General features: G+C 47.4%; 1 protein-coding gene across 1 annotated transcript in view; it reads left to right on the top strand.

Moving 5' to 3' along the window:
- The window catches only part of scn5lab (sodium channel, voltage gated, type V-like, alpha b), a 175,442-nt gene that overhangs the window by 117,075 nt on the left and 41,865 nt on the right, over positions 1-16,502 (top strand). The window contains exons 14-15 of the mRNA XM_078534703.1: positions 6,381-6,535; positions 10,349-10,522. Of these exons, the coding sequence (XP_078390829.1) occupies positions 6,381-6,535; positions 10,349-10,522 (329 nt within the window). The remainder of the gene's footprint in view (positions 1-6,380; positions 6,536-10,348; positions 10,523-16,502) is intronic.

The raw sequence follows: 16,502 nt of genomic DNA, 5'->3' as shown, positions 1-16,502 counted from the left end.
ATTATAAATTCTATGGAACCCCAGGTAAGCTGCTATTGCTGCATTCAACAAGTGAATGAAGAGAGTGCCAGACTACATAATAACATAAGGAATAGGAGCAGGAGGATGACATTTGGCCCCTCGAGAAAAAACCCTGAGTTAATTAGAGCTTCTGTGGGTAGCAACCTCATCTTTGAGTCTGAAGGGTGTGGGTTCAAATCCCACTCTAAAGACTTGACCACAAAATCTAGGCTGAAACTCCAGTGCCGTGCGGAGGGAGTGCTGCACTCTTGAAGGTACTGTCTTTCACGTGAACCATTAATCCATTTGCCCCTTTGAGGTAGATGTAAAAAATGCTGCAGTTACTGTTTAGAACAAGAGCAGGTGGCATCTCACAGGCATCCTGGCCAATATTATTACCCTACAACACTTAAAAAAAAACCAGATGATCTGTTGGTTATCAGATTGCTGTTAGTGGGAGCTTGCTGAGAGTAAATTTGTTGCTGCATTTCCTACACTTCAAAAGCACATCATTGGCTGGAAAGCCCCTTGAGATATCCTGAGGCTGTGAAAGGCACTAAGTAAATGCAAGTTCTTTCTTTCTAACATTCAGTCACATGAGCAAGACATTTGCACATGTCTCCCTAGATCAATGCGCTCCCAGCCCTGTGCTATGTCACACAGCACATCTCTCTTCCCCATTAGCTTTCGGTTATTTCCTTCCGTCTATCCTTTTGGATTCCTGTCTGCCAAGCTTCCCTGACAAAGGAGCAACAGGTGGTCTACAGCCAAATGTCCGACCCTGATATTACCTGATTGGAAGAACTTTCACTTTCACTTGACACCTCCTCAACTTGTCAGCAAAACCAGCAAGACCCTCAAACACTGGGCTTCCCACATCAACATTACTCATCCCTATTAGACACGGACTGGAGACCTTTGTTTCTAATCTGCTGGTGCCTGACCCATATGGAGAAATCTCTCGTTGCCTAAGCAAGACTTTCCATTCACCCCTGTGCTCACCGTCAAGCAAAACCTCGATTCTAAAATTCTCATCTGTGTTTTCAAACTCCTCCATGCCTTTGCCCCTCCCCGTCTCTGTAACCCCTTCCAGCTCCAGCTCCACAACCCTCCAATATATCTGTGCTCCTCTAATCCTGCTCCCTTGAACATTCCCAATTTTAATTGCTCCACCACTGACGGCCACGCCTTTAGCTGTCTGGGCTGGAATTCCCTCTCTCAACATCTCCAGCTCTTTACCTCCCTTTTTTCCTTTAAACTCATTAATACTTAACTCTTTCACCAAATTTTTAGCCACAGGCAGCAGATACATGGGAACACCACCGCCCGCAAGTTCCTCTCCAAAGCCACTCACCATCCTGACTAGGTGGTGGTGTTCTCATGTGTCTGCTGCCCTTGTCCTTCTAGATGGTAGCGGTCGTGGGTTTGGAAGGTGCTGCCTAAGGAGCCCTGGTGAATTCCAGCAGTGCATCTTGTAGACTGTACACACTGCTGCCACTGTGCCTTGGGTGGTGGAGGGAGTGAATGTTTGTGGAAGGGCTGCCAATCCAATTGCCCGCCAAGTCACTCACCACCCTGACTTGGAAATATATCGCCGTTCCTTCACTGTCGCTGGGCCAAAATCCTGGAACGCTCTCCCTAACAGCACTGTGGGTGTACCTACACCACATGGACTGCAGCGGTTCAAGAAGGCAGCTCACCCCCACCTTCTCAAGGGCAACTAGGGATGGACAATAAATGCTGGGCCCAGCCAGCGAAGCCCACATCCCACAAACGAATAAAAAAAAATGACACAATGAGAATGGAGCTCTTGACTGATCAAAGCAATCAACCTCTGTCTGTGTTCAGCAAAACCAGGTATGAGGGGTGAGGAAAACCCCCAGTGGTGGAGAGTTTTGGAAACCATAGACCCAAAATCGCTTGCTCTTCCCAACCATGCTACACTTACCACAAGTCATCCCTCCGAATACTATTTTCTGAAAGAAATCGATCTCGCTTCCTGCTTCTGTCCAGTTAAGACACATTCTTTCTATTTCCTGGGCCACCCTTGCACCCACCCTTGTGCCAGTTGGGGCCCCTGTGGCCAGTTGTTGGCTGGCGGGGGGATTTACCTGGTGTGAGGGAAGCCTGAAAGTGAACGGGCCCAGGCGTCAGGTGGGAAGGGGGAGGTTGGGGGTGGGGGCACCTCCATCAGAAGCCCTCCTCTGACTTTGGGCACCCTCCCCTTGATGTCCAGCAGCCACTGGATCCCCCTCCCCACCCCAGCCTCTCCCCCGACACCCCAATTGCCCCCTTTGCACCCCCCGCCCCCCCCCCCCCCCTCACCCAGGCCTTCCCTTACCCTCCCAGCCCTGGGACCCCTTAACCTTACCTTGCCCTCTGGTCCCCGGGATTTAGGCTCAGGGATCGTCCCGAATGTCCTCTTCAGTCCACTGCAGCTCCTGTTGTTGCAGGGACTGGAGGGCATCCAGCCAATCCGATTGGCCGGCAGCTCTCTGAGGCGGGGCTTCCCCCCCTGAGCAAGGGGTGGAAGTCCCACCCGCGGCTTAATTGACGCTCACTCGAGTGTGAAATGGCCGTGGGGCACTCGGAGCTGGTGGGAATGTGTTGCCCACCGACTCTTTGGATTGGGAGGGGGTGGCGGTGGGGGAAGGGAAATCCCACCATCCGGATAACTCAGGGTGTAGAACCTTACAGCGCTAAAGGAGGCCATTCAGCCCCTCATGCAGCTTTGCAAGAACTATCCAATTAGCTCCATTCCCTCAGCTTTCCGCACAGCCCTGCAATCCTCTCCCCTTTAATCAGTTACCCCGATCTCTTTTGAATACTATTAAATCTGCTCCCACCACCCTTTTAAGCAGTGACCTCTGCATCTTAAAGCTCATAAAGGCTTATATTTTAAAAAATCATCCTTGTCATCTCCGACTCTTTTGCCAATTACCTTTAATCTGTTTCCTCTGCCAAATCTCCCCCTGCACAACATCTGGAGCACTGCGTGTTTACCTGGTTCGAGTGCGAGGTATAGGTGGGGCAATGTGATACTTGGTAAAATAATGTGAATTATTGTCGGACGATCAGTATTGGTACCCCACAAAGAAACCCGACCCATCCAAATCCAGCGAAGCTGAATATACAAGGAGAGCCTGAATGTTGTTGCAGATTGTGCCTGATCTGGATCGGCGGGGAGATTGAGTTGAGTTGGTGACGGTCGGATTGCAAGTAATACCAAGTAATGGTTCTGGGAAGAGTACAGTGTGTCACTTACTGTAATGCTTCTGGATGTAGGATGTAGCGCTTTTTCATTCAGAGAGGAAATGATACCTGAGCGCCCTGTTACATCACTGAAGTAATCTCACTGAAATGGCCATCAGTGTTATTGTCTAATGCCGTGCTGGATTAGGCTGCTTTTTCAAAATCAGACTGAATTAGCCTGTGTTATCTGACAAATTGAATTTTTTTTTAATCTTGTTTTGAGAGTCATTTTCCTCCAAAATGTATGGGGAAGCTGCCACTTTACTGATCCATTCATAGAAGCTGGGCATCGCTGGCAATGCCAGCGTTTATTCCCCATCCTCATATATACAACGTTAAGGTCAGCATTTATTGCCCGTCCCCATATATACAACATAAGGGCAGCTGCGAAACAAAAAGAGATTACGTTCCTTTCGCACCGTTCACAAGCTCAGCTCGTTCTAAAGGCCTGTCTCTGTAAGCTCCTCCAGTCCTACAACCCTCCCAGACCACTGCACCCCTCCAATTCTGTCCTCTGGAGCATCGCCGAGTTTAATCGCTTCCTCATTGGTGGCCGTGCCTTCAAATGTCGAGGCCCAAGCTCTGCAATTCCCTCCTTAACCCTCTCTGCCTCGGTGCCTCTCAATCCTCCTTTAAAAATGCTCCTTTAAAAATGCTCCTTCAAATGCTCCCCTCATCACCTGTCCTAATATCTCCTCATGTGGCTCAGTGTCACATTTTGGCTGACAGTCACTCCTGTGAAGCGCCTAGTGATGTGCTACAGTGTTAAAGGCGCTATATGAATGCAACTCCTTGTTGTTGCTGCCGTTCACAACCAATCAATCGCCTCTGAAGTGCAATCAATCACCTCTGAAGTGCAATCACAGCCGTAACACCTTCGCTGCGTAATATTTCTTTACTGGCTGCCCTTTGTTCTTCAAGTGCCTCAGAAGATCGATCTGGGCAAAGGTGTCCAGTACAACACCCACAGCAGACAGGCCTGCATCCTCACGCCCACCTCTAGGTAAATCGGTGCAGTGTTGAGCTTGTACCCAGGCGGGTGTATAGGCAATGTAGTCAGGCCCATCGTATTTAGTATTGGAGCAGGGTCAGCTCTGCTGGGCGAATGCCTTGAGCGAGAGCTGTCGTTAAGAGTGACACTTGTGGGACACAATGACCTTGCGTTTCCATCCACTTAACAACGGCGAGCTGCCATTATATGGCACCTTTAACATAGTCCAGACTGACCCTCTGGAGAACAGAGAGCAGCCGGTGGAATAAATATTACGCGGCGAGGATGTTACAACAGCGATTTCACTTCAGGAATAATTGATTGGTTTGCGAACAACAACTGGAAGTTGCATTCATGTAGCGCCTTTAAGGCAGTAACATATCCCAAGGTGCTTCACAGCAGGATTTCCAAAGAGAATTTGACACCCAGCCACATAAGGAGCTATGAGGACAGGTGACCAAATGTGGGGTCTGAGAGGCAGGTTTTGAGGAGAGCCTTAAAGGAGGCGAGAGAGGCGGGCAGGTTTAGGAAGGGCATTCCAGAGCTTACGGCCTCGTCTGCTGAAGGCACAGCCGCTAATGGCACAGCAAACAAAATCAGGGGTGTGCATCGGGTCAGACCTGGAGGAACGCGGAGATTTCAGAGGGTTGGGGGACTCTGGTAGGTAACAGAGACAGGGAGGGATGAAACCATGAGGGGATTTGAAAAGAAAGATGAGAATTTTTTTAAAATCCTTTCTTGGTGTGTGAGCATCACTGACACTGGCCAGCATTGGTTGCCCATCCCTAATTGCCCTTGAACAGAGTGGCTGCTAGGCCACTTCAGAGGGCAGTTAAGAGTCAGCCACATTGCTGTGGGTCTGGAGTCACATGTAGGCCAGACCAGGTAAGGATGGCAGATTTCCTTCTCTAAAGGGGCATTAGTGAACCAGGTGGGTCTTTATGACAATCAATCATAGTTTCACAGTCACCATTACTGAGACTAGCTTTCAATTCCAGATTTTATTCATTGAGTTTAAATTCCACCAGCTGCCTTGGTGGGATTTGAACCCATGTCCCCAGAGCATTAGCCTAGGCATCTGGATTAATAGCCCAGTGACATCACCTCTACACCACTGTCTCCCTTAAATTTGCATATTTGAGGCGTTGCCAGACCGCAAGCCAATGTAGGCCAGGTGGACGGGAAAGGTCAGGGCTCAGCGAGCCCAGGACTTGTCATCCTATTGGCCCTTCGGGGATTCTGTTCCTTGTGTGGATCTGGCAGGACTTTGCCTCTGTGTTATGTCACAGTTGGAGTTCTAAATGATCAGTGACAGTGCGGTTCTAGGCGCACGATCAGCCCTCAGGCACAAGGCTGCAGGTTCAAGTCCCACTCCAGAGATTGGAGCACAAAATCTTAGGCTGACGCCCCGGTGCAGCGCTGAGGGGGTGCTGCACTGTTGGAGGTGCCGTCCTCCAGACGAGACATTAGATTGAGTTCTCGGGTGTATGTAAAAGCTCCCATGGCACAGCTCCAAGGAAGAGCAGGGGAGTGGTTTGACTATTGTTTTGGCTGATATTCACCTCTCAAAGAAGGTCACTTGAAAAAAATCACACAGGGTTTTCTGGTCATTATCACATCGCTGTTTGTGAGAGTTTGCTGTGTGCAAATTGGCTGCCATGTTCCCTACATTCCAACAGTGACTACATTTCAAAAAGTATTTCATTGACTGTAAAGCACTTTGAGACACCAGGGTTGAGATTGGCCTGGGGTGGCAGTGTGTGACAGTGAATGTTACAGTATCTGCCGCCTGTTATGTACTGCCCAGTATTCAGTTATATGGAAGCCCGGGGTGAGGAACCAGTGGTCAGTGAGATACGATCACAAGGTGAATTTCTAGCCCTTCTTGAGGTTGTGAAAGGTGTAATATATAATTACAGACCCCCTTAACACCAGTCCAGCAATGTGCCAGAAGGGAAAAACAGTTCCGATCAGTATTCTTATTTCCCATTATTTGCTTATTTACTGGCGTTCCATTTTAAGGTGTGCAAGACCAGTTCGGGCCAGTATTCTTATTTCCCAGTTTTGACTGTTCTTTTCATTCTGGATAAGTGTTAGTCACTCCTGTGGGCTCCTGACCTGGTCACTCTTTCCGCAGCTTGTGTTCGCCACTTTACCTGCTGCCAGGTGGACATCGCGACCAGATACGGGAAGGTTTGGTGGAACCTGAGGAAAACGTGCTACAAGATTGTGGAACACAACTGGTTCGAGACCTTCATCATCTTCATGATTCTGCTGAGCAGTGGGGCTCTGGTGAGTTGTAACTTGCCCCTTGGTGCGACCCTGATCAACGCATGTCAGCCACACTCCACCCCTTAAAGCCACGTTGCTGAGCACCTTTGGCAGCCTCTCCGCGTTCTGTTCCTCCCCTCAGAACTCTGGCTGAACACTCTGAAAAAAGGTCAGGATCTCGCCTACTCAGCCACTCCCCAGCCCATTCCAGATAAGGTCAATGACACCACAACTGCTCCCTACCGACGTCACCTCGAATGCCTTGTCGGTGGGCGCAGCCCCTTTAAGGCTGCTATGCAGCCGCACTCATGCGTATCTTAAAGGGACCACATTTTGTTGCTGGGCCATTTATCCCCAAGCTCGAGACTGCTGGTCAGCCCATGCACCTATGCAGTTTAATGAGAACATTACACCCTCCGCAGGTTGCCCTCTAATAGCCGCAGGTTCCAGCTACACGATGCAGGTGGCCACTATTTTTATATTATTCTTTCATGGGATGTGGGAATCGCTGGCAATGGTCAGCATTTATTATGCACCCAGATCCCTCTGAATCTCAGATCACTGCAATCTCTCACCATTTAGATAATAAGCTTCTTTTTTATTCCTCCTGCCAAAATGAACAATTTCACATTTGCCCACATTACACTCCATTTGCTAGGTCTTTGCCCACTCATTTTAACCAGTATATGTCCCTCTTTAACCTCCTTATGTCCTCTTCACAATTTACTTTCCTACCTATTTTGATGTCATCAGTGACTTTAGCAACCATACCTTTGATCCCATCATCCAAGTCATTTATATAAATTATAATATGTAGAGGCCCCAGCACTGATCCCTGTGGCACACCACTCATCACATCCCGCCAACCAGAAAAGACCCATTTATACCTACTCTCTGTTTCCTGTTAGCCAGCCAATCTTCTATCCGTGTCAATATGTTTCCCCCTACACCATGAGCTTTTATTTTCCACAATAATGTTTGATGTGGCACCTTATCAAATATCTCCTGGAAACCTAAGTTCCAGTTCCACCAGGTCCCCTTCATCCACATCACATGCAACTCCTTCAAAGAACTCCAGTAAATTGGTTAAACATAACTTCCCTTTCACGAAACCATCTTGACTCTGTCTGATTGCCTTGCATTTTTCTAAGTGCCCTGCTATAAATCTTTAATGATAGCTTCTAACATTTTTCCTATGACAGATGTTAGACCAACTGGCCTGTAGTTTCCTGTGTCTGTCTCCCTCCTTTTTTGAATAAAGGAGTTACATTAGCTATTTTCCAACCTAATGGGACCTTCCCTGAATCTAGGGAATTTTGGTAAATTAAAACCAGTGCATCAACTATCTCACTAGCCACTTCTTTCAAGACCTTAGGGTGATGTCCAACTGGACCAGGAGATCAGTCAGCCTGCAGCCCCAACAATTTGCTTAATACCACTTCTCATGTGATTGTAATTTTCCCAAGTTCCTCTCTCCCTTCTATTTCCTGATTTACAGCAATTTCCGGAATGTTACTTGTGTCCTCTATAGTGAAGACTGAAGCAAACTACTTGTTTAATTCATCCGCCATCCCCCTACTTTCTATCATCAATTCCCCAGACGCAATCCCTATAGGACCAATGCTCACTTTGTTAACTCTCCTCACTCAAATATCTATAGAAAATCTTACTATCCATCTTTAAATTACTAGCTATCTTTCTCTCGTACTCTAACTTTTCTCTCCTTATTAACCTTTTTGTCATTCTTTGCTGTTCCTTATATTCTTTCCAATCTTCTGATCTGCCACTCGTCTTTGCATAATTATATGCTTTTTTAAAAATTTGATATTGTCTTTAACTTTTTTAGTTAAAGGATGGTGGGCCCTCCCCTTGGAATTTTTCTTTCTTATTGGAACGTATCATGTGCATTCTGAAATATCCCTTTAAATGTCTGCCACTGAACCTCTATTGACCTATCCCTTAACCTCATTTGCCAGTTCACTTTAGCTAGCTCCGCTTTCATGCCCTCATAATTGCCCTTATTTATGTTTAAAATACTAGTCTTGGACCCACTCGTTTCTCCCTCAAAATGAACGCAAAATTCAATCATATTATGATCGCTGCTCCCTAGAGGTGCCTTCACTATGAGGTTATCAATTAACCCTATCTCGTTGCACATACCAAGACTAGTGTAGCCTGCTCTCTCATTGGCTCCAGAATATGCTGTTCTAAAATACTATCCCTAAAACATTCTATGAACTCCTCCTCTATGCCACCATTACGCATCTGATTTTTCCAATCTATATGTAGATTAAAAACCCCATGATTAGTGCTGTAATTTTCTGACAAGCTCCCATTATCTCTTCTTTTATACTCTGTTCAATCGTGTAGCTACAATTAAGGGGCCTGTACGATACTCCCACAAGTGGCTCCTTGCCTTTATCATTTCTCATCTCAACCCAAACCGCTTCTGCATCCAGTATTCCTGAACTTAGGTCATCCCTCTCTAATGTGCTAATACCATCATTAATTAACAGACCCACCCCTCCACCTTTTCCTAACTTGCCGTCCTTCCTAAATGTCATGTACCCTTCAATATTCAGGTCCCAATCTATATCACCCTGAAGCCATGACTGTGTAATGGCTATCAGATCATACTTATCTATTTCTATTTGCGCCGTTTAGAAGAAAGTGCTCTTCGAAAGAGTCGGCCCATAACTGATGGGTCGAATGGCCTCCTTCTGTGCTGTACTAGTCTGTGATTCTCTGGAACTGAATGGTATAGAAAAGTTATACCATCTGAGCTTATTTTATTTGCAGTTTATGAATGGAGAGTTTCCTCTGGTTTACACCCAGGGAAGGCTCAGTCCCCTCAAACAAAGCTGAGGAAATAGGGGCAGTGACTGGCAATACCGGATCTCCTCCACACCCTCATTCTCTGTGGTTGATCTGAAATTTTCAGGGTTTTGGGTGGGAGGAGGTGGTGTGGGGGTGGTGGAGGAGGCGGGGGGGGGGGCAGGTGGGGGCAGCAGGGCGGGAACCAGGGGCAACACTAGTGACCCAATGCCAACAAAGCAGGAAGGGCCTTTCCTTACTGTCCGTCACTGCCTGAGCCTATAACCGAGACTGGGGCTGTCAGTAAAGATTGAACAGGATGGGACTCTTTTCTCCAGGAAAGAGAAGGATTGGGGGGTGGGGGGGGGGGGGGGGGGGGGGGGGGGGGGCGCGCGCGGGGAAGAGGGTGGAGGATCGGCGGGGGTGGGTGGGGGCTGACCTGGCAGAGGTCTTGAAAATTGTGAAGTGGTCCAGCTGGGTAGATGCAGAGAAGATGTTCCCACTTGTGGGTGATAAGCGGAGCTGGACGCCATAGATAGAAGCTAGTCACTTATAAATCCAATAAAGGACTCAGGGGAAATTTCTTTACTCAGAGAGTGGTGAGAATATGGAACCTGTTACCACAAGAGTAAGTGAGATGAACGGTGTACGTGCATCAGTGAGCAAGCTGGATAAGTTCACGAAGGAGAGGGGAGTCGGAGAATTTAGAGATGGGCTGAGTTCAAGTGAAGCAGGAGGAGGGTCATGGGGAGGATAAATGCCAGCACAGGCTAATTGGGCTGAGTGGCCTGTTTCTGTGCCGTACGTTCTATATACTGTCATTTGCGTGTGGATTCACAGGCATCGAGCAATGCTTGGGGTCCTCGGGGGTACAGAGCAACTGCAGCAGCTCTCAACCTCAGGCCACAATGTGCTGTATCGTTCACAGTGCTGATGCTCTGCTCTATCACTATCACCCTCTCTCCTCTTCCCCCACCTCCCCGCCAATTCCATCGCTGATTCCATCTCTCTGCCCTGCAGACATTTGAAGACATTCACATCGATACGAGGCCAGCGGTAAAGGTGGTGCTGGAATACCTGGACAAGGTGTTCACTTATGTGTTTGTGCTGGAAATGCTCCTCAAGTGGGTGGCCTATGGCTTCAAGAAGTATTTCACCAATGCCTGGTGTTGTCTGGACTTCCTGATTGTGGCTGTAAGTATGTGGGAGAACGGGCCCCGGCTTTGTTGGATTGCTATAACTCTTTGATTATCAAATCTACTGATTGAAATGCTGTTGTTGTTTGATGTCTGTGTTCATTAAGGTCATCTAAGACTCTTACAGATGTGTTTTCATCGAATTATATCCGTTCTATATTCGTAAACAACGAGACGTACTGTGATTTTTGGTTTTCTATTTAAAGCTATGGGTCTATACCTCGTGGTTTGGACCATGCACAGAGCATTCGTCTATAGTCTGACAGGAAAAGAAAAGTGATATAACAATAGCCTTTGGCCACGGACAAACATGTAAATTCCGAAAGCCATTCAGCACTTAAATCCATACCATCCCATTTCAGCGACGTACGCCAGTGACAAAACATTTAACTCTGGCTGATTTTATTCCAGTTCACTTCTTCTGTGACAAACTTACTTTCAATATTCTCCCCCTTTTTTGTTCTGTGAATCGGATTGTGTGTTTCCGAATGAACTTGAGCGGCCTTCCCCTCGCCGATCACTCAGAATTCCTACCAGGAATTTTCACGGCCTGCCTACCCTCTATCTCGACCTGCCGCTCTGTTGGCAGTGGCCAGTTTGTGAATCGGGAGCACCAGGTGCTGCGGCGGGGTGGGGCGGTTGTTTACCGGGCCCTCGGATCTGGGTTTTGAGGTGGGGGGTGAGGAGAGAAATGGGAGAAAAACGCCTTCTGCCAGTTCCCCGCACTGCCTCCGGCTGCTGTTCCCGGAGCCAGCTTCTGTGCCGTTACGGGCAACTCGCTCGGCGCCAGCTAAGCTTCAAAGCAAAACAACTGCCTGGTTGCCGGGAATCTGATCGACACCAGAAAGTGCTGGGACCACCCGACAGGCCCGGCAGCTTCTTCCTCAAAGCGTCGTCCCCAACTCGAAAGGTTAACTCTGCCGTTGCCCTCTCCCCAGATGCTGCCAGAAGCGCTGAGAATTTCCAGCCTTTCCCATTACGCCCAATTAAGCCTGTTAAGTGGGAAATTGGCACCAAAGGTCAAAGCGTGAACACTCTGCTGAGGGAAACATCTCCCAACGGCTTTGCAAAGTTTGTTTGAATGCAGGGCTCGACGCTGAAAGCAAATTTAAAGACTAAAGGGAAAGAAAAGACGGCAGATATTTCAAGCGTGCAAAGTGAGTGGATTCACTGGGCTCGATATTTCATTTGTGTCAAGATCCACCTCACAAGGATTGGGAGGTTGGCGTAAGACGGAAGACACGACAGCGCAAGGAAACCGAAATTCAGCAACAGTTTCCCGCCCACTTCCAAAGAAAATGGACATAAGGTGGGATAGATCTTCCCAGAGGCATCACAGACAGATAGAGGGGTTTCCAGAATAAAAACAGAAAATGCTGGAAAAGCTCAGCAGCTGTGGAGAAAAAAAACAGAGCTAACGTTTCATAGAAACATAGAAACCAGGAGCAGGAGTAGGCCATTCGGCCTCTCGAGCCTGCTCCGCCATTCATTATGATCATGGCTGATCATCCAACTCAATATCCTGCTCCCGCTTTCTCCCCATATCCTTTGATCCCTTTCGCCCCCAAGAGCTATATCTAACTCCTTCTTGAAAACATACAATGTCTTGGCCTCAACTACTTCCTGTGGTAACGAATTCCACAGGTTCACCCCTCTCTGGGCGAAGAAATTTCTCCTCCGTGTGACACTTCTTCAGATTTCCCACTTGGTGTCAATAACTTAGCTCCAGAATATTCGGAATTTGAGCTTCTCGTGACTTGAGGTTGCTTAATCATAGAATACCCGAAGACAATCATTTAGAGCCTTTCAAGGTCATCTTCCATAGTATAGTAAGGGGTGAACTGGCAAAAGAAAACCCTGTTAATCCAATGGAGTTGCTCCACCAAACAAAGGAAGTTCTAGAATTACATAGCACAGAAGGACGCCATTCAGTCCATCATGCCCGTGCTGGCCCTTTGAAGGAACTGTCCAATTAATCCCACTAGCCCCCTGCCCTTTTCCCAGAACCCTGCACATTCCTCATAGTTCCACCAATCACTGTGGCTCACATTGCTGTGAAGAAAACGCAAAATGTCAGGGGAGATGATATCATGGACCTCTTTCATAAACAAATATTTTTATAACTGAAGGGAGTGCTTTGGACAGATAGAATTTCCTTGCCTTTCCATCTCAGCGATTACATATGTCTGTACTCTCCAAATTCCATGATCCCAAGGCAACCATATGATGAGTTGGCGAGCGAGAGGGTTATATCACTGTGAACAGTGCTGAAGTGGGACTATAATTAACTCTTGATTTTAACACGCTGAGGTGTGAGGTACCGAATACAATGTGCAGATGAGTCTGATAGTTATAATGGCACTTTTTTCCTTATTAGCACAAGGACAGCTAGCTGTATCCTAAATCTCGTGATGCTGTCTGTCAGCTAATCGCAGGAGAGTTATTGCCATAAGAAGTGGGTCTCAAGTCACGTGACTGTTGGGTCAGCCTCATCTGCTACTGGATGGACTAGTAACCACTAATCTTCTGCTTCAGTTCTCCGCCCCAAGGCAGGTCCGACCCACAGCACCGTGACCTTCACCACGGGTAGGGCAAGGAGGCAGGTGCTGAGTCTACCCCAACCCGGCCGGAACAGGGAATCGATCCCCGTTCTTTTTTTGGATAAATATACTTTATTCATAAAATGTCTGAACGAATATTACCAAACAGCCATCACAAAAAGTGCAATCATATTCAACTTTTCCACATTGATCAATACAATCAATCAACATTACAGACATTTCAATGTGGTCATGACAGACAACTTCAATACCATTGCACTATCTACATAGATCATGTTGCACCCTGAGGTGCTCCAATTCAATTATGATACGTTTAGTATCCACTGCATACATCCCTTGTGAGTCAAACAGCCCGAGGGGTCTATATAATCGAACCCCATGTTGTTGGCACCAATCTGGTCCACATCATCCAGCCAACTGGGCCCCAGAGGAAACTGAGTTGCTATGGCAACGTACACTTCTACATCCATGTTGTAGTCTGGAGCTATGGGCAGTGATGATGGAGGCTCCAATTTTCTTCCCATCACATGGATGACCAGGAATCTCTCCCGCTCTTACTGCCTGCCCTTGGAGTGTGTTGCAAGAATTGATACTCATCCTGTTTGGCTGTATTATGAACGTACGTCCCTCATAAGTCCTGGAGCAGGACTTGAACCCAGACCTTCTGGCTCAGAGGCAGGGATGCTACCCATTGCGCACCACCGGACCTCACCATGTAAAAATAAAATTATTTTATTAAATTAGAAGTATAAATGTCTGCTACAGATGCCGAGCATAAGTTTGAGACAATTCTCCATCCCCCCCTCCCAACCACACCACACCCACCGCCCCACCCCCCTCCCGCCAAAGAGGCTGAAACATGCAAAGTCTAAACATCATGCCATCATTCGGGAACAACAGGAATGCCACACGGATCATCCGGACTCCATAGTCATTCAGACTGGCATTCCCATTAAACCCATTCCCCGGAATCAGGCCTGAAACACAAACCTCCAAAGATGGACCGTTTAATGGGAAAGAGCAACTCTCGACTTCTCTAAGGCCGCCTTGGGAATGGGCAATATAATGTAGCCTCTCCGGGGATATCCCCATCTCAAGAAAGATTTTCTTTAAAAAAAATACAAGGGGGGAGTCTCGCTCCTAACATTATACACAGCATCCATCAGGAGTGGGAGCTTTAACTCCCTCGGGAAGGTTTTCTCTGGCCACCACGTTAGAACAGCACCAATCGCCGGTCTGAATCTGGGCCTCTTCCATTCCACTCCGCCCTATGGTGTCTTTGCTAGCAGCCTGGGGAAAGGCTGACGTGGTTTCCAATAGCCAGGATGAATGGGACATGAGAGATGACCCCCCCAATTAGCCGAATGCTCTGTGGAAATGGTACCCCAACTGCTGTTGTGATGATTTGTTGTTGGTTGAAAGGTTAAAATGGGTTCAGGATAGTTGATAAAGGCTGCCACCACATCGCCACTGTGCCCCGACTGGAGGCTTTGTGAAGGTAAACACAAGTGTTTTACGTATTTAACATTGCTGGTAATGCATGTACTTTCCTGTGGAGGCCTGGGGAAGATTTTGACATGACTGCATGAGTGTATTGACATTTAACCTTATTGAATGGGTGAATTGACATGATTTGAACTCTGGCTTGAGTGGTTTGATTGAATTTTGGCCCCAGCCCTCCCCTTGCACATGGCTGACACCCAGCGTGTTTCAGTGGACTAGCCTCATCTCCCTGTTTCTATCATGTTCCAACTCGGCCCGTGCTCTTTTGAGTGAGTTTCCTCCTGCCCCGTCACCATTAGTAAAGCTTTCTTAAACCACACTGCTCAGCTTATTATCTTCGATTCCCAGACGGCTGCTGTTGCTTAGCTACAGGATCCAACAAACCTGTGACTAACTGTGACAACAATGGAGAGCCGGCACTCCCAGAAGACCTGTTGTTTGGCTAGCAACAACTGAGGAGGATGGACTGTCCTTCCAAACCGCAGTCTAGTGCGCCATCTAGCAGCCTAACTGAGTACATGTATAATTCACCTCATGAAGATATGTCAATTCATCCCAAATTTAGGAACCCAACCCAAATGACTTTGAAAGCACCAAAGAAAGCACTTCTATTTTACTTAAAAAGTGTCTTGCTTAAAATGATTGCTTTCTTCAATGAAGCAATAACGTTGTTGGGTTTATTTTGAGGCCTAGTTCTGACCTTGGCCTGTGCCCTGGTATAAACAGAGCAGTGAGAGGGAGACAAACCTCTCTCTCGTTTTTAGGCATGACTTTACCATACTTAAACTGGACGTGAAAAGGGACATGAAAAGACAGTGTGGCTCAGCGGGTAGCACTCTTGCCTCTGAGGCAGAAAGCTGTGGCTTTGGGCCCCGCTCCAGGGACTTGGCCACAGAATCTCGGCTAACGCTGAGGGAGAGCTACACTGTTGGAGGTGCCCCCTTTTGAATAAGACGGTAAATTGAGGCTCTTTCTCCCCCCTGTCTGGCAGATGTAAAAACATCCCAAGACACCTTGATAAAGAGGAGAGTTATCCCTGGTGTCCAGGCCAACAATTATCCCCCAAGCAACATCAATAAAAAACAGACTATCTGCTCATTAGCTCATGGCTGTTTGTGACACATTGCTGCTCACAAATTTGCAGCCATATTTCCTATCTAATTACCACAATAACTACACTCCAGAAGTAGTTAATTGGCTGTAAAGTGCCTTGGGATGTCCTGAGGCTGTGAAAGACACTTTACAAGTACAAAGTTTTCTTACTTTAAGGGAATATTCTCATCATTGGGTTCTGTATTGAGCTAGATAGCTGCCATCACAGATTGGCCTGTGTGTTGCTTACCAACCTTTTGTCAAGGGTCAGAACCACAACAATGACTTGCTCGAGCAGCCACTCCGAGGAATGGTCCCACACATCGCAGACCTGGGTAAGCATGAGTCGAGAGTTGTCCCAAACACTGTGGTCTTCGTTTCAACTCTTGAGAAGCTTTCTCACTCGTGACTTTGAACGCTGAGAGAAGTGAGCACACCCCCCTTCCCCAACGCAGCATATCCTTCCTTTCTCTTGGAGAGGAGCAAGGTGGGAGAGAACAGCGCTGAATTCCAACTCTGGTTGGTAACTGGAGGCAACAGATTAGCCAGAGGGGAGAAGGGGAGGTTAGTATATGACCTGAGGACCAATACGACATGGTGGAGCCTTGAACTGTTTGAACAATCTATTGGTGTTTTCAACCATCGGTTAAAGCTCTTAACAAAGTGAGAAACGAGCAGGCAATGTACTTCCGAAGATGAATTGGCCTGACATTAACATCCTGTTACAGGTGACCCGATATGTTTTAAAAAGCCTTCATCCTAAAGGCACAGTTAGATTCTACTCTAGTAATTAACCCAGAGCCTCTTGAGAATTGTTGAATG

This window comes from Cetorhinus maximus, chromosome 3 (genome assembly GCF_964194155.1).
Source record: "Cetorhinus maximus chromosome 3, sCetMax3.hap1.1, whole genome shotgun sequence".
Classification (NCBI taxonomy): domain Eukaryota; kingdom Metazoa; phylum Chordata; class Chondrichthyes; order Lamniformes; family Cetorhinidae; genus Cetorhinus; species Cetorhinus maximus.
Note: the sequence above shows the minus strand (reverse complement) of the source record. Positions and strands in the feature narration are given on the sequence as shown.